We start from the raw sequence: 18472 nt of genomic DNA, 5'->3' as shown, positions 1-18472 counted from the left end.
CACAAGGCGGCAGACGCTCTCTCCAGGAGCCCCACCCAACCAGCAGCTGCTGATGACGAATGTGGGGAAGACGACGACGCACCTGCCCTCCAGAGCGTCTTGGTAGCTGAGCTTCGAGCGTGCGACACCGACATCATGCTGGACCGGGTGGAGTGTGCGACGTCAGAGGACCCCGAGCTCCAGATGCTCAGAGACATCATCTCCACCGGCTTTCCGGCATCCAGAGCGGAGCTTGCGGAACCCCTCCGGAAGTACTGGCCGGTGCACGACCGACTGTCGGTGGAGGGCGGCATCATCTTATGCGGCATGCGCATCCTGGTGCCGCTATCCCTCCGTAGATCGACCTTAGCGTCTCTCCATGCGAGTCACCTCGGGAAGGAGAAGACCAAGGAGCGAGCTCGGCGGGTGGTCTACTGGCCGGGAATGGACGCCGCCATCGACGACGTCACCAGAGGATGCAGTAGGTGTCAGCAAGAGCTGCCATCCCAGCCGAGGGAGACCATGCTGCATCATGAGCCTGCCGCCAGGCCGTTCCAGGTCCTGGACATGGACTTCGCAGACCACGCAGGAGGCAAGTACCTCGTCGTCGTTGACGGCTACTCTGGGTGGAAGTTCATCGAATGTACGGGCACCCGGTCTGACACCAAAAACGTAATCAAAGTAATGCTTAAGATTTTCAGTGAGGTCGGTGTGCCAGAACTTGTCAGAACCGACGGGGCCCTCTGCTTCACGTCTCTTCAGTTCAGCACGTTCTTGAGCAACTGGGGCGTTCTGCATCGCACATCATCCCCACACTACCCCCGATCTAACGGCCTGGCCGAGTCTGCTGTTAAATCTGCAAAAAAACTGCTCAGGCGATGCTGGGACGACGGCAGAGGACGGCTCAACGAAGAGGAGTGGACGCGGGGCCTGCTTCAGCAGCGGAACACGCCGGGCGTCAGCGGGAAGTCGCCCGCCGAGATCGTCTACGGCCGGCCACTGAGGGACGACCTGCCCACGCACCCGTCGCACTTCAAACCATCGGCGCGCTCGCAGCGGGCGAGTGGAGGCGGAGCCCAGCAGCGGAGGGGGACACCACCGCACCAGACTGTGGACTGCGACGAACGCCGCGAGTCACGCCGCTGCGCCGCCAAACGGTGGTACGACCAGCATGCCCACGACCTGCCCGAGTTCCCCGTCGGGACTCGCGTCCGTGTGCAGGACGTCAGGACAAAACGATGGGACAGGTGCGGCGTGGTGACGTCGGTCGGCCCCCACCGACGCTACAGTGTACGCTTCGACGATGGAGGGGAGGTGGATCGGAACAGATGCCACCTGCGCAGGCGGCACGCTCTGTGCCCGGTGCCCGGAGTGGAGCCTCCCGGGAGAGCCGGCCCGCGTGTCGTCACACAACCGGACACTGGTCGGATGAGTCGTGACCATGCATCTGCGAGCGAATCGCGCGCCTCCACACGGCCGGATCGCGCGCTGCGCACTGAGCCGCCGACTGTCCGCCGATCCACCCGTGTGCGGAAGCCGGTGCGTCGGCTCATAGAGGAGATGTGATGGTGTACTACGTTTCTTGTTATTTTCTCTATTGTGTTATGTTTCCGTTCTTTTCGTTATACCTCGAGCGCGCTGGGGGCTTAAGGGGGGAGATGTGGTGGTGTGCATCCCCAGTCTGCACCTGGGGTTTGCATCTCTACGACCGTGTGTGCCCTCGGGGCACGGTCCGGCGGCGGCTCCCGGCCGGACCGTGCGGGGCCGCGTCAGTCTCTACTGGGTCCGCGCCACGCTCACTCGCTGTGAACAATACACCTGCACCGGTTCAGAGGCGTCTTCACAACCTTTATGTCCTAAAATGACCTAAGGGGCACACACAGGGGTCACAGGTGCACTTTTCCGATTCAGTGTGTCATGTTTACCTATGGACCGATGTTTGAGAGGGTGTAGAACGAAATTCGTCCAAAAGAGGCGCATTTCAATTTTCTCCCATTGACTTATACCTAATGGAGCAGTCGCAAAACTGACCTGACCTTAGGTCACAGACATAAAAAATCCGAGGTATCCATTTTATACATACTGTTACCCTAAGCAAGCACTGAAAGTTTTAAAGTGATCGCTCAGTCGGTGTAGCTACAACGAGCTTTCGAATTTTTTTCTGAGGTAAGGTCACTTGACGTTACCTGGTGAGTGGTGACCTGACCTAGAATGACGCTACGCGTCGCGTCGCCGTTTTTTTAGATATTCGCGAAAAACCTGAGGGGGAAGGGCGTAAAAACGCCCCCCCCCCCCCCCAGCACGGCGCGGGTGGTCGACATAGCGACTCGGACTGAACAAATGCATTTAACGTTTCAACGGTTGAATAAGGTGAGAGGATTGAGGTAGGCTTGTATCGGATTTTCTTCTGCTTGTCGGTAGTTTAGGTTGAGCGCGAGCTGTCCATAATCATTCAAGAGGGAAAATTCAGCTGCACATCGTTCGGGTCAAAGTAATACCAAACATTCTCAAATTTTGTAGTAAAGAGCCAGTAGTCTACGAATATATTCAAAAAACAATTAGAAAAAGAACAAGCGGACTGGTTTCGTCTATCAAAGACTTCTTCAGCGTTTTTTTTTTTTTAACGTATTAGAAGAAAACTAGCACAGTGACAATCGTTTGAAATAAAATTGGATTCAGTAAGAACTAAGAACTTCATTGTCCGAAAACCGCTGACAGTTGATAGCTCAATGACACTTAGAGACGTGCATAAGGAGGCGTGAAAACACTCCTCATCTCGTTCTATTACGAGAGGACCATGTCAAGGCGTGAGAAAGGTGTTCTCAATATAAATGACACTGTATGAGTGAATAAATATTCCGCGCCCTCTTGGGCTATTGGCGGACCCTACCACCTGATCGGGTAATGCAGCCGTTTAGCCCTCCACCTGAGATCTCGGAAAGTTACCGACCGATTTTAAACATTCAAAGAGTGTTCGATAGCCCCACCAGGTAACTACCTTGTTACCAGGTTTTGTTGACCTAGGTGCAAGCCATGACGTCACAAGTCAGGTCAAAGGTCGCATTTTTCACCGATTTAGTCTAAGGAATGCGTTACAGTCAGTTAACACATCAAATAAAAGGCATGTTATCGAAAAACATCGATGGAGCGTTGGTTGTCTAATACATATGTTGCCTAAAGAGGTCATTGATGCCAGGTCAGTTCACAGAGGTCAGGTCACTAAGGGTCACAATATGAACCCAACTATGCTAGGGTCGTGTGATACATGTTTTATGGCCAATTTTACATTTAAAATTCAATGGTGTGAGCTAGACGGCCATTGGGGCCAGTTTAGATTACATTCTGGTGGAGGTCAGGTCAAAGTCAGGTCAAAGAAGGTCAAATTTCAAAGTTGATATTTTGCATAAAAGGGGTATCTATTCGATGCAGCTCATCACAGGAAATCCAATGGTGGCCTTTGACTTGCTTTGTGTGTTCTGTGACGGCTAAAGATTGAATTTGAAAATTTTACGTAATAAATTTTGAGTAGTTTTTTTTGCCATAACTTTGCTAGAGATGGAGCTATCGAGTTTAAGTTTGGCATATCTAGAGCAGATAGTTTTATAACATATATTTCAGTTTTAATTTTGAAAGTTGTTGGTATTTTCGGGGTGTTATACTTCTATAGTTTTGTTTTGATGGTCAAAATCAATTTTTGTTTGAAAATAAGAGTTAGCAGTTTGGTAGCGCTGTTTATTTTACATCTTTTTGATCTTGAATATTTTTCGTTATCTTCAAAACTGTAAGCGTGACAGCTCTTCCCGCTAAACCTTTTATTGGGTCGAAAATGACAGAACATGGCATCTCTCTGACGTCATTTGTGACTAACCTTTTATAAGAGCTCTGGAAAAATTTGGTCACAAGGTGTAAAAATGATGCCCGGAGGGGTCTTGAAAGTTTGTTGGCGACATTTGCTATACTTTAGGAGATATCGACTGAAAAGGGAAGAGGGGGCCGTTTCGCGCCGCCCTCCCCTCAACGGGGCTTTCAGTTGCTGCTCTCACAGAACTCTTGGTTATATTACAACGTAGTGGAATTGCAAGTGGCAATATAAGCTTCCTGCCAGCGCCGGACCAGATTTTAAACATGCAGGCTGAATTTTAACATTTAATTTTTGAATTTTCAAACCGTTGAGCTTTTTAGAAGTTGTATGGACTGTTCAGCTCCTTTTTTGGTGCATCACAGCGGGCTTGTATGTCACTTGTCAACTAAAATCGAATTAAAAACTTTTTATTTGGTCTGGCTATCTCGCCAACTTCTTAACTGGATCGTCATAGACTTCTTAACTATGACACGAGAAGAGGCTGCTGACATCGTTTGTCGCGGTTGGATAATACCAATCCACGTCCCAGTGGCTGCTCGATCGCACTTTCCCTGGCCCACCTCTCCCACCAGGCGAGACTTTGCCCGGCACAGCCGTCGCCTCAGTGCCTCGGGCGGTGACCCGTTCAAAGGGACTCACAATTCGTATGGTGCCGTGGCTCTCAAACCAATACAGAACAGTGAAACGCAAAGGCTCACTTTCCATATAAGGCGAACGGCTGATTCTGGCGCCGGGGCATCATTCATGCTAAGGCGCCCAATCACAGCGCCGCATTTCAGTTAGTGTCGGGCGCAAAAGCTACTATGCTCCGCCCCTCCATCACGTGACCCTGCCCTCACGTGGCCTCAGTCACGTGGTGTTTCCACTTCTTGGCGCATGGCGGCGCTAGTCTCGCAAGGGCGGTGGTAGCTTGCTCCCCCGCCGTCCGGGGGTGATGGGTAGCAACTGCTGGTGACTGTACCTACGTACGCACAGTGAAAACCAGGTCTGGCCACTGCCCACAGGAAGAATATTGCAATTTCATAAAACCGGCCCATACCTCCCGGGTATCCCCTATGCTAAGCACTGATCAACAAAATTCGGTCAATTTTGGGAAACCTTGTACACGCACACGCAAGTACGCACGCACACACGCGCACAAAAAGGTAGGTGGTGAGCCCCGTCCCCAGCCAGTGCAAGATGGAAACTTACGTGACGGGAACTCTGGTTTGACGGGCTTGCCGTTGTCCTGTTTGAGCTGGACGCGGATGCGACCCCGGAAGAGCAGCTCCTTGCTGTTCTCGCGCGGGTAGAGTTTGTTCTCGACGCCCACCTGCAGGCCGGCCGAGGAGAGCACATCCCGGATCTCCTCATAGTTGGGGTTCTCCACTGCCTGCCGACACCCGGCGCTCGGCTCAGCGGCACACACCACACACGTCGCCCACAGCGGCACACACCACACACGTCGCCCGGCTCAGCGGCACACACCACACACGTCGCCCACAGCGGCACACACCACACACGTCGCCCACAGCGGCACCAGGGGCGGATCCAGAAAATCTCCAAGGGAGGGGCCATTAGAAACCAGGAGGCCCCCATAATCCCACCTGTTGGAGGCCCCATCTTCCCACTTGTTGCCCCCCCCCCCCAAAAAAAACTGCGTCTATTGAGCTTATCTAGCTGTTCAGGCAACATCTCAACATGAATAGCCACTTTATTTTCAGGAGGCCCCCTTTTCAGCTTTTTAACTTTTTATTTCATTTTTGAAAAAAAAAAATCGGCCAAGGGGGGCCATGGCCCCCATGCCCCCCCCCTTGTATCCGCGCCTGAGCGGCACACACCACACACGTCGCCCACAGCGGCACACACCACACATGTCGCCCACAGCGGCACACACCACACACGTCGCCCACAGCGGCACACACCACACACGTCGCCCGCAGCGGCACACACCACACACGTCGCCCGGCTCAGCGGCACACACCACGCACGTCGCCCACAGCGGCACACACCACACACGCCGCCCACAGCGGCACACACCACACACGTCGCCCACAGCGGCACACACCACACACGCCGCCCACAGCGGCACACACCACACACGTCGCCCACAGCGGCACACACCACACACGCCGCCCACAGCGGCACACACCACACACGTCGCCCACAGCGGCACACACCACACACGTCGCCCACAGCGGCACACACCACACACGTCGCCCACAGCGGCACACACCACACACGTCGCCCACAGCGGCACACACCACACACGTCGCCCACAGCGGCACACACCACACACGTCGCCCACAGCGGCACACACCACACACGTCGCCCACAGCGGCACACACCACACACGTCGCCCACAGCGGCACACACCACACACGTCGCCCACAGCGGCACACACCACACACGTCGCCCGGCTCAGCGGCACACACCACACACGTCGCCCACAGCGGCACACACCACACACGTCGCCCACCTCCAAACACAACAGCACTACCGCAATGCAAGCCAAGCGTGCACGCTTATCCAACACTCAAACTTGCGACCCACGAAGCCGGAAGACATCAACAAAGAGGGAATGACAGAAGTGAACCTATAATACGAATATAGGAAAATAGGAAAGACAAGTTGCCAGAGAACCACAAAGTTAACATAGCATACCAAGCTCCAGTTGTGACTAAGTGGTCATAGGGTGAATCTCTAATTACAGACCACGGTGCTCACATTATTTAACTTTCCTCAATGACAACAGAAGACCAGCTGTCCGATAACTTTTCTCAAAATACCAATGAAATTGACTCTGACCCAACATGTCAATGGTTCGAGCAAAATCAGTCCCTGGCGTGGAAGTCGCCACATACAGCTTGCTTTTTGTTCATTTTTCATATCATACATACATCAATTTCGTATCGTTTGTGAAATTGATGACCCCAGGCAGACTTGTGCCAAGATCCCAAAAAGATCCGAGATACAGGATCTTCAAGATCCAAGATCCGGGATCTTGATGGATCTTGGATCCAGCACTTCAGGTTTTGCCGAGGAATCTTGGGGATCCAGGATTCTGGTCATCATTTTGTGAAGGGATCCTGGGGATCTTGGGGATCTTGGATCCTGGTTTGGGATTTTTCAAGGGATCCTGGGGATCGTGGATCCTGTTTTTTAACAGGAAACCATGATTAAATGCCTACTAAACCTATCTATTGCTAGCAAATTCAAATCTCCTGAGGATGAATATCTAGCCAGGAAAACCAATGAACAAAACATTAGCATTTACAAAGTTGTTAAACTCACTTTATACTGGAAGGAGGACATACTCTAATAACTAAGGTGCTCAAGGCTTCAAAGTATATATCAGCATAAACACACCTTAGACTTTGAGGGCCGTACTATTAACTGGATTATTTGCCAGCTGACGTCGTATGGTGGCGCTAGCAGAGCTTGTTATACATCAATGATAGATATAAAAATTGGTCGGTATCAGTTTGGCATTGGTTTCGAAAATTTCTTAAATTTACATCACAAACATGTAGGTACCTAAAACATTTCTGAGATTTACATCACTAGCATCTACAATGTACATGTCCATTTAGTGCTTCTCCAGAGCTAGAACTGAGTTAGTTGCAGTCTAGGGGAGAGTGGGGCACATTCGTGCAAAAAATGGATAAATCCATATATCTGTTCTTTGGTTAGTGCAACGGCAAAATTGTTGATTGTAGTATGGAAAGGAACTATTGCACATATTTTTCCTCTTCAAAACTTATCCTCTAAAGTTACCGCTTCTATTAGAAAAAATGACTTTTAATAACTCTTAACGTTTGCACGAAACTGCCCCAGGTATGGGGCACATTCGTGCATGGGGTGGGGCACTTCCGTGCACCCTGCAAAATTAAATGAATTACCGGGCATTGCCAGAAATTTACCAAAAGAAATGGGCAGGGGGTCATTAAAGGAAGGATGCCACCTTCCGAAATTTTTGTTCTATGAATCTATTTTACTTATTTGAATTTTTAGACGTGGTTAGCGCGTCCACAATATACAAAAAACCGAAACATTGCATTTAATACATTGGCCAAAAAAAAAAGATCGTTGTTTATATCACCACTACAACTCAAGGTCGTTTGATGTGGCAGCTAGGACGGCTGGCATATCCTGTTGTCATGGCAACATATCATTCTGCCATTTGCATTGATGGCGCAACTGAGACAAAAAGATGAACAAATAAAAAGGAAGAAGATAACATGATTTGAACTAAGTTGTAGGTAACCAAGTAGGTAACTGTTGGCCATATTTGGCCATCAAATAAGTCGAGTAAAGGTTTTTCCTTTACAATGCTTAAGAGATCTATGGAACCCTTCACCCTTCATGCAACTTACTAGAAAAACTTCCCAATTAAAATTTTAAAACTTAAGTGTATACCATAAAGAAAAAATATACCCTTTCAAAATGATAAAACATGCTTCAAAAGTATAACTTTTATACATACCTTTGCTGATTTCATGTTTTATAAAATACCCTTAACATGACGAGGAAATAGTGCTGAAGATTTTTGCCTGCCCGAATGCTGGCAGCAAAACTCGCAAATGATAACTTCACGTGCGGATTCAATGCTGACCGTCTCGAGCATAGGTAAGTGAAGCCGGTTTTTAGGTTCATGTGAGGCTAATCTTGTAAAAACTGCGTTGTGTCCAAAAGGTGGCACCCTTCCTTTAATTGATTCCTTTCCACAGGAATGCATTGCACAACGTATGTAGAAAGAATTGGCTGACCAACAAGAATGTGCCAACCGCTGGCCATCGACCCGCCTCCGTGACCTCTCCAAGGGTCACGTGAATTACTTGTCACGACGTCGCAAGCAGCCGAGACTGAGTCAGGCGAGCGTCGCTACTACAGATAAAGTCATAAATCGCAAAAACGAAAAAAATATGCAGGAATGTGCCCCTAGGCAGTGCGTGCACGAACCTGCCCCACAACACTATTTGTAATATAATTCAAAATTTCTTATTGAAAAAATGACAGTTTTTCAACAAACAAGTTTGCAGCAGTTCCGTGAATAGAGTGAGCTTCTTCGGACCCAATTTTGAAAAGTTAAACCACATTTCCGAGTCAGGATCACGAAAATGGATGATATGAGAAAAGTTTGGAAAGCCCACGAATATGACAAATTTGCGTTTTTATCAAGCATGACATCAGGTACAGTGTTGTCTCCTACAGTGAACGAAGGGCGGCAATGATAGACATATTTTCATATTTACCTTTAGCTCGTGCAGTCACTCGTGTTCCCATAAATTGCTGAAAACGAATGTGCCCCATGCACGAATGTGCCCCACTCTCCCATACTGTTGCAAATCACAGATGAATCATCCTAAAATTATGATTGTGCGTTGGATCTTGGGGATCTTGGATCCTACACTTTTGATATTGCATGGGATCTTGGGGATCTTGGATCCTGGAAATCTCATCTTGCGCGGGATCTTGTGGATCTTGGACCCTGAAACTTTGAATTTGCGTGGGATCCTGGGGATCTTGGATCTTGCAAAATGATTTTGTGTGGGATCTTGGAGATCTTGGATCCTGAAATTCTGAAATTGTGTGGGATCTTGCGGATCTTGGATCTTGATTTTTGGTCGAGGCACAAGTCTGATCCCAGGTCACATAAGATCAGGTCATCAGGTAAAATTAGCCCAACTAATTACGAGCGAGCGAGCGCAGCGAGCGAAGCGAAGTCTTTTCAATATAACGGAAAAATCTCAGTATGAGCAGCCCGGCCTGTAACGTTTTTGAGAGGCTTATATCTCAGCAACCGCTAGACCGATTGGCCTGCAGTCTTTTTTGCTGGATAGCCCCATCCCTTCTACCCCGTAATTGACTACTGTTGATACATCTCAATGACCGTCGTGGCACGTGCCACTTGAAAAGTCGAGGGTGTTCAAGCAGTTTTGCAAAAGTAGTGATTTTGAGAGGCCCATATCTCAGCAGCGGCTTGGGCGATCGTCTTGCGGTTATTTTTATAGGGTAGCTGCATCCCTTCCTCCAAAGGTCGGATACTCTTGATCTAATTGCAAATCACAGATGAATCATCCTAAAATTATGATTGTGCGTTGGATCTTGGGGATCTTGGATCCTACACTTTGATATTGCATGGGATCTTGGGGATCTTGGATCCTGGAAGTCTGATCTTGCGCAGGATCTTGTGGATCTTGGACCCTGAAACTTTGAATTTGCGTGGGATCCTGGGGATCTTGGATCTTGCAAAATGATTTTGTAAGGGATCTCGGAGATCTTGGATCCTGAAATTCTGAAATTGTGTGGGATCTTGCGGATCTTGGATCTTGATTTTTGGTCGAGGCACAAGTCTGACCCCAGGTCACATAAGGTCAGGTCATCAGGTAAAATTAGCCCAACTAATTACGAGCGAGCGAGCGCAGCGAGCGAAGCCATGGCGAAGCGAAGTCTTTTCAATATAACGGAAAAATCTCAGTATGAGCGGCCCGGCCTGTAACGTTTTTGAGAGGCTTATATCTCAGCAACCGCTGGACCGATTGGCCTGCAGTCTTTTTTGCTGGATAGCCCCATCCCTTCTACCCTGTAATTGACTACTGTTGATACATCTCAGTGACCGTCGTGGCACGTGCCACTTGAAAAGTCAAGGGTGTTCAAGCAGTTTTGCCAAAGTAGTGATTTTGAGAGGCCCATATCTCAGCAGCGGCTTGGGCGATCGTCTTGCGGTAATTTTTATAGGGTAGCTGCATCCCTTCTTCCAAAGGTCGGATACTCTTGATCTATGTGAGTGACCCCCACTGCACCTGCACGTGCAAAATGCAAAAAGAAGAGGTGCCAAATTTGTTCCCATTTCAGTAACTCGGTAATTACTGGGGCGATTTCGCTGAAACGTGGCATACAGGTAGGCAATGCACCGACAAGCCCCTGCTGTGGCAGCCCGCCCGCGGCGCGGCCGCCCGGGCCGCCCACCGCGCCGCGGCTCCCGACCGCAACGGACGAAAACTTAAAGGGACTATCCCACCTTTAACATGGGGTTTGAGTTGAGATAGCCAAGTTTGCGGCGAGGTTCAGAAACCACTATGTATCTAGGTTGCAACCCCCGCGGCCTCTTGGTGTTGAAGAAATTCGTTCCCTTCATTTGAAAATGGGCCTTGTGCAAGGCCCTATCTTCAACATGGAGCGACCGTTAGTGTGACGTCACCTCGTTTAGTCATTCTGATTTAAATGGGTTTGTTCGTTGAAAAATCGCTTAAAACTTGGTCTGAACTTTGTTGTGGTGCCTACAGAGTAAAAAGAATCAGCTTTATGACGGAAATGTGGCCTGGGGAAGGAGGTAATTTTGGGCTGTGACGTCACATATTTGAAAGTTTGTGTTTGGAATATGGGAAGCCTAAGATGTTTAATGAAAAATAAATGCCAGAACCGTGTTCCTGGTCATCCAATCTATAAAGTCGGGCACAATTTAACTGGTTTTAACAACATTTTAGAAGGTGGGATAGTCCCTTTAAGTAGCGCCGGTCAGCCCTGTGCTAGCACCTAAATTCTTTCACAGTGCGGCTCAGAAATGATTAGGGAATGCTACGGTATGGTGGACTAACGGGTACACACTGTGTAAAGTACTGCTGTAGGTGAAACGAAAGCAAATAATTTTTAGTAAAAAAAAAACTGCGATTGCAACATGATGAGAAACAGTTGGATCAACGCCAAACCAAAGAGGTACGGCTTTTTTGACCCGACATTAGAAGCAGCAGGTTTTGGGGATAATTTCCATGCATAATTTTTGTCATTTGTATGAAATGAACGCACGCTAGCGGCGTTTGAACTGGTGAGTATCTCACAGTCATTTTACGACATAGAAAATGTCACGACTTCTGACAATCATACACGAGGCCGGTTTTGACAAATACATGAAAAACATGTTTTTTCAGACACCCAAACATTTGCCTGACTGGCTATTTTACGATTTATTCGATAAGGTGAATTTGAAAGTTGGGCCTTTTCGATATTTATGGCCACTCGTGAACCCCATTTGCATCACTGTGCACCGCGATATGGAATAGCGGGCCGGCTGGAATGTGCCATTTGCCTGCGACAGCGCCCAGCTGCGCCGGGACTGTTTGACAGGCCACCCGCACCATGACCTCGTCCCTCCCTACCTCCCCACCGGGCCCAGCTCGGTACTGACCTACCCTTGAATTTGACATGGACTGAAAAGGCTGAAACAGACTCTTTCCGCGTTCAGGCAATCGTATGCGAGAGCCTATTCAAATACATTATAATTCTTCCCGCATCAATCGCATCCGGGAGGTGCGTGCGATTGATGCGAGCGTGCTTACATGCATTTTGATAGGCTCTCGCATGCGATTTCCTGACTGCGGAAAGTCTGTTTCAGGCATAAGGCTCAACGCCATCTAGTTACGTCTGGGGATCCTTACTACATAGATCCACTGTACGTGTCAACCGCCTCTGACAGCTTCGTAACATGTTACAATGGCACCAAAACTACTTCGTAAATGTTCAAATGGTTGCTAAATTCATCGAAGGTCAGTGAACTGACCTGACCTTCAGGTGACCTTGAAACCCGCCCTAATGCATGAGAGCGACATCATCATTCCCATGTCTGAACGCTTGAAACCACGAAAAGACAGCAAACGCGCGGCTAATGCGAGCCGACAAAAGCCGAATCGCGATTCCGGCCAAACATGGTCTCGAAAAGTAGGTCATAGGTCAAAGGTCATTAGAGTCAGGGTCATGAAATTTTCAGGGTATGTGTAAAATTGATTAACGCGAGGATACTTAAAGGGAAAGTATCACCATTTTGATGAAATTTGACATTGCATAGGCCCCACCTTTCTGGTCCGGGAACTGAAGACCGATCCTCGAAGCTCCACACCGTTATCCCGCTATCGCCGCTCAAAGTACGAAAGGTGTACTACACTTTGAATCGTGCTTCACTATCTTCACTGTTTAAATGTTTGCGCCGTTTTGAATTGACCGCCAGTAATAAAACTTTTACCCTGGTCATTTCATCAAATTTTATAAAGCCAAAACGTTTTTCGCACTTATTCATCACCGTTAAATTCATTAAATAGTCGTAGGCAATTTCCGCTGTTTCCTTCGGATTCTAGCGGCTAAACAAAGGAATTCCTTCAGCTTGAAGGAATTCCTTCAGCTTGTCACGTGATATCTTCTGGGCAATACCTAATGCTGCCTTTCCCTAACGACAACTCAATCAGAAGAGCGGCCGCGTAAGCGTAGCGTCAATAATGTATTATCTGCGCCAGTTCTGTAGTAATTTCGCAGGCTTCCAAAGTGGCGGCCATGCTTGTAGTGGTGGTTCGCTCATGAAAATGACTCGCTCATGAAAAAATATTTTTCACCGAGTTCGGGCCTCAAACTATGTTTTTCTGATTCAGAAAAATAAGAAATGCTAGTAAAAAAAAAATCAGCTCCATACATTGATTTTTTTTCGATGATACTGTCCCTTTAAAGTTTCGTCGCGATCGGCCGCTTTTAACGCGAGTTATTCGCGAAAAACCGAGGGGGGATCCCTTCGACCCCCTTATTCGGGCCAGGGTTGAGTTGAAAACGTGGCAAAGTTGTAGTTATTTATGAAAATTCGAGATAGCCATTTGGTTTGTCTTTTTTTGGAAATACGGTTCAATTTTTTAGTCTCTACAGGCAGAATCCGATTTTCTGCGATATTTTTCCGTGAACAACATTTTCGACCAAAAAATGGCCGAACATGATCTCAGTTTGACCTCTAACTCATGAACTGAGATGACCTAGAACCCATTTCTTTTTTAGTTATGTAAAATTGACGTCTGGAGAGTCCACGAGTCGAGATTTGCAGCCGTTTCTGAGCTACTTCCGAAAAACCACAGGGGCCCTTTGCCTCCTCCATCCACTTTCAAAGGGTCGCAGGTTAGAAGAGCTTTCGAATGCGCTTTTCTGCAGCGCTGTAGCTCTGTCGCTTTCGAGTTATGCGCTGATTGATAAACAACAAAAAAAAATGAAAAGGCAACAATTGACCTTTGATGACCTCTGGTAACCTTACATTTAAACTGACCCAAGACATGACCAAATTACTTCGTCGTAATTTTTACGCTCTTTCGAATGCTACTTACCGTGTGTCACTACGTGGCCCAGGAGCCGAATTGGAGGAGGACATGCTAAAACACCCCCCCCCCCCCCGCGCATCCCGCCCGGCGCGCTTGGCGACCAGCATCGGCCCGGCGCGGGCTAAAGAGTAAAAAGCGAAAAGCGAATCCCGCGTGGGCGCACGTGCAAGCTGCAACATCCAAATAATTTGAGCGGCCCATATAGCTGATACACAATGTTGAAAGGCATGGTAGTCGACGGTCAAAGGTAGGCAGATGACGTACCTTTTCTTTGGGTATTCTTCTGCCTTGTGCCAATGTCTTCTGATTATTTATATATGACGGGTAGATGCATATCCACCTGTGGAAAGAGAATCGTGGGCAATGTGATATTTGATAATTAGCGTCCGAAACAGCATAAAACAGCAACCGGCATCATAATCCCTTCAATCAAGCCTGTCGACGTCGCGGCTTAAATCAGGACTTGATGTTTGTCGAATTGGATGAAGTGTTCGAGGGTTTGGTGTTTGATTAATTTTCCCAATAAACAAACATAAACAAACAGTTCACAAACAATGGTGCTCGCGAACAAGTGACGTCACTGGCCGAATTTTAGTGAGCAAACAGCGAACAGTGCGCGATTGTTCATAAATTGTTCGCGATAACAGCAGGGGGTAGATAAGACCCCCTCCCCAATGGTTTTCCTCCTAATTGAGCTAGAACCTTGCGGAAAAAGCGAGCGTTTGCGTCGTTCCGAAAACAACGATGGGTATCCGATTTTAAGGTCTTGGGTAAATCGGTGAACCCTAAGGTCAGGTCAAGTGTCCCAGGATCAGGTTTTGGTTTTTGGTAAATAACTTCGCCACAACTGGTAGCAGAGGCGCGGTTGTGGCGCCAGCGTGCTCGCCGTGGCCAGGCGCGTCTAATTATATACTTTTTGTTTGGGTTGGATCACATAACCCGCGCACCGACGGGGGTCTGCGCCAACTCACCCCCGTGCCGTGCTCAATATGATGCCAATGCAACAGACTGAGACAACAACCAAGAAAAATCAGGCACAAAAATGTGAGTGAAAATGAAGCAGCAAGGGAAGTATGGGCAGGATGCAGTGGGGGGGGGGGGGGCAGGACTGTGGCCCAGCAGTACTTTCCACATGGTAATCATGCAGGATGTGCAGCGCAGCAACAGTGAGTCGTATCACCTCATGTAGACCATGCAGACCTCGTTGACGAAGACGCACCACAGCACAGCAGATACCTCGGACAATTCAAATTCAGACTAACAGCAGACATCGGTGGCCGAAAACCTTGCAATTGAAGATTTGTTGACAGGTTGCCTGTGCCACTTTGACTTGTCAGTTATGGTCTGAAGACAACATGCGAGATGCGCTCACAGCTGTTGAAAGAGACTAAATTCAGCTAAGCTTTTTGCGGTATTATTAGGTACTTTTATGGCATCCCAAGACAAACGCTTGTTTATCATCATGCAAAGATAATTTACGAAATTTTGACCCTACGTACAAAGTTAGGAGCAAAAACATCTTTTTTAAAATGCAATTTGCGAAAAATCCACAGATGATAAACATACTAAGAAGAACCATAGCTTGTGCAATGATTTGAATGGTTGCGCTAGGCATGCTTCAGCCTTTGCACACTAACGAAAAATGTTGGCTCTGGAAGAATATTTGCATTTTTCGTGAAGTTACCCCTCCGTACCCTACTTGCATTTCAGTCGGGGGAGGTTTGGTCAATCGTTGTCATTTTTAGCACATGCCATTTCTAGCAACCATGTGCCATAAATGACAACGCTATCAGCTATTTTTGGCAACGATGAAGCCGATTTCACTCCTCAGCGAGGAAATCACGATTTTGGAAATACAAGCACTGATTTTGGAAAAGAAGTGCTGCCACCTGGTGCAAGAATATAAACCAGCTTTAATATGGCCGTTGTTTGTATGGTAGTCCAACGTTGAAGTATACCCTTTTTTGCATAGGCGGCGGAACGGGGGGGGCACCGGCCTCCCCTTAAATTCTGCAAGGGGGCACCAATAGCAAGGTGCGCCCCCCCTTTGATGTATTAGTACCAGGGGCGGATTCGGGAAAACTCCAAGGGGAGGGTCATGAATCGAAGTGGTTTATTTATTTATTTATTTATTTATACATACAACATCCACAAGCATCGTGGCTTTTCAGTTGAGGTTCCCCTACCTATACCCAAAATTAAAACCTCAACAGATTTCGGCCACTTAATTTTGGTGGTGCCCTATTTTCAGTTTTTTCTTTCTTTATTTTTGGTTAGTCATGTGATGACTGGTGCCCCTGCTAGGCCGCTGGTGCCCCTGGAAAGACCTTGGTGCCTACCTACCTTGCCCCCTGACAAGCCTACGGTGGGCCCTGACATGACTTAGGTGCCCATGGGCCCTGACAGGCCCGTGGTGCCCCTGCCAGGCCTGTGGTGTCCTTGCTAGGCCTGTGGTGTCCCTGGGCCTTGGCAGGCCCTGGCGAGCCTGTGGTGCCCCTGTTAGAACGCAGGTGCCCTTGACAGGTTTGTGGTGCCGCTGACAATCCTAAAGTGCCAACGACAGGCTTGTGGTGCCCTTGACAGGCCCATGGTGCCCTTGCGAGGCCGCTGGTTCCCCTTCGAAGCCGATATTGCCCCTGGCAGGCCTCTGGTGCCCCTGGCAGGTCTGTGGTGCCCCTGGAAGACCTGTAGTGCTTTTGCTAGGCCGATGGTGCTCCTGACAGGCCTGTGGTGCTCCTGGCAGGCATGTGGTGACCCCAGGCCTTAAGTCATGACCCATGTGACCTTCCCCCTGGGATTCGCCACTGATTAGTACTGCGATGGCTTCTTGGGAATTTGATACATGTAGGATAAATGGAATTTATCAAACGACAATAAGGAAGAGACAAACACATAGGTACTTGAGGATCAGCTTAAAGTTAACCACACACATGAGGGTGAACTGCCATTTTCGTTTAGTAAAAAAACATAATAAAAATCATCGTGTCAGGGCTGTGACGAAAAATAAGTGGCCTAAATCCGATGAGAAAACAGGATTTGGGGGGATCCTAGGTTTGGCTCCTTGAGCTGGTGCCCCCCCCTTGTCTCAAATTGTTCTGCCGCCTATGCTTTTTTGTAGCCTGAAGTTGGAACTTCAACTTGCAGCATCCGAAAATGATCAATATTGATCAAAAACATAATTTTGATGAAAAAAGAATATGTTGAGTTGAAAAAGGAGGCGATTTCATCCAGATGCGGTGGTTTACTTCTTGAAATTATTTTTGTTTATGACGGCCACTATGTAGTGACGGATGATGCGCAGCCGTCAATTAGCAAAAATAATTTCAAGAAGTAAACCACAATAGGATAAAATGACCTCCTCTCTCAACTTAACATAGGTATTATTTTTTTCATCAACATGTTTTCAATCAACATCAATCATTTTCGGATGCTTCAATTTTAAGTTCCAACTTCAGGCCACAACCAAATTACCATACAAACAACGGGCATATTAAAGCTGGCTTCTTCTTCCTGCACAGGTGGCAGCACTTCTTTTCGAAAATCAGTGCTTATCTTTCCAAAATCGTGATTTTCTCGCTGAGAAGTGAAATTGGCTTCATCGTTGCCAAAAATAGCAGAATCGTTGCCATTTTTGGCACGTGTGGCAAAAATAGCACGTGTTAAAAATGACGATTGACCAAACCTCCCCAGACTGATTTGAATTGTAGATGTGTGCCTAAGTGCTTTCTGAAATTACTAAGATCTGAAGTGTCACTTCTATGCATAGGTACCTACTTTTCATCCATGAATAAAACATTCAAATATACTCACCTTTCCTTATCCGAATGCTTCTTGTCTTGTGCGAAGACCATCGTAAAGCTTTCCTACGTACCAGAGGCCTTCTGCACCTCCCCCAACCTGAATTCCAATGGGCCCTATATTGATATCGCTATATCCAACCAAGGCTATAGAGCTCTTATATCAAAACAATCACTGCACGCGTAACCTGAGCTCTGTTCGCACCCCGTTTATTTATCAGCAGGCTGCGACCATGCTGCTACTTCTTGGCTCCTCATTGGTCGAATTCAAGTGGTCTATTCGTTAGACCAATGAGAGGCCAATCCGCGCCAGCAATAACTTCCTTATATGGGGTAACTTCGCATCTATGAACTTCGCAATCTAAGCTGCGTTGCGGCATTGGCGGTTATGTGCGGCGTGTATGCCGCATGATTTGTAAGCGGCGACCACTAAATTAAAGACTCAAACGCCACGGCCTCCTCTAAGGATTTTTTCACTGGGTGGGAAAATTTTTCGCTACTCCCTTCCCCTATTTTAGGCCCATTTTTGATTTTTTTGCAATATTAGGTGAAAACAGAAGCTTCTTATCCTAGGAAAAATAAAATGGGAAATCATTGGAAGGTGGCACACTACCTTTAAATTTGGTAGCGCTACGTGCTATAGAACTCACTCTATCAACGAAAAACTCTGGCATTCGGTTGCCGCTAAACTAGTCCAATTTTCCCCTGACCTTGTACCGGGTTTGTGACGG

At 47.8% G+C, this 18472-nt stretch overlaps 1 protein-coding gene across 1 annotated transcript in view; it reads right to left on the bottom strand.

Annotated features, from left to right (window-relative positions):
* Window positions 1-18111, bottom strand: part of LOC122387543 (signal recognition particle 19 kDa protein-like) — a 36130-nt gene extending 18019 nt beyond the window's left edge. Inside the window, exons 1-3 of the mRNA XM_043377838.1 lie at window positions 17755-18111; window positions 14209-14284; window positions 5033-5213 (exon numbers count right to left, since the gene is read on the bottom strand). Coding sequence (XP_043233773.1) covers window positions 5033-5213; window positions 14209-14284; window positions 17755-17795 — 298 coding nt within the window. The 5' untranslated portion in view covers window positions 17796-18111. The remainder of the gene's footprint in view (window positions 1-5032; window positions 5214-14208; window positions 14285-17754) is intronic.
* Window positions 18112-18472: the final 361 nt, after the last annotated feature.

Source organism: Amphibalanus amphitrite, unplaced genomic scaffold (assembly GCF_019059575.1).
Source record: "Amphibalanus amphitrite isolate SeventyFive unplaced genomic scaffold, NRLGWU_Aamphi_draft 000017F_arrow, whole genome shotgun sequence".
In the NCBI taxonomy this organism is placed as follows: domain Eukaryota; kingdom Metazoa; phylum Arthropoda; class Thecostraca; order Balanomorpha; family Balanidae; genus Amphibalanus; species Amphibalanus amphitrite.
The sequence above is the reverse complement of the archived record's forward strand: the minus strand, read 5'-3'. Positions and strand labels throughout refer to the sequence as shown.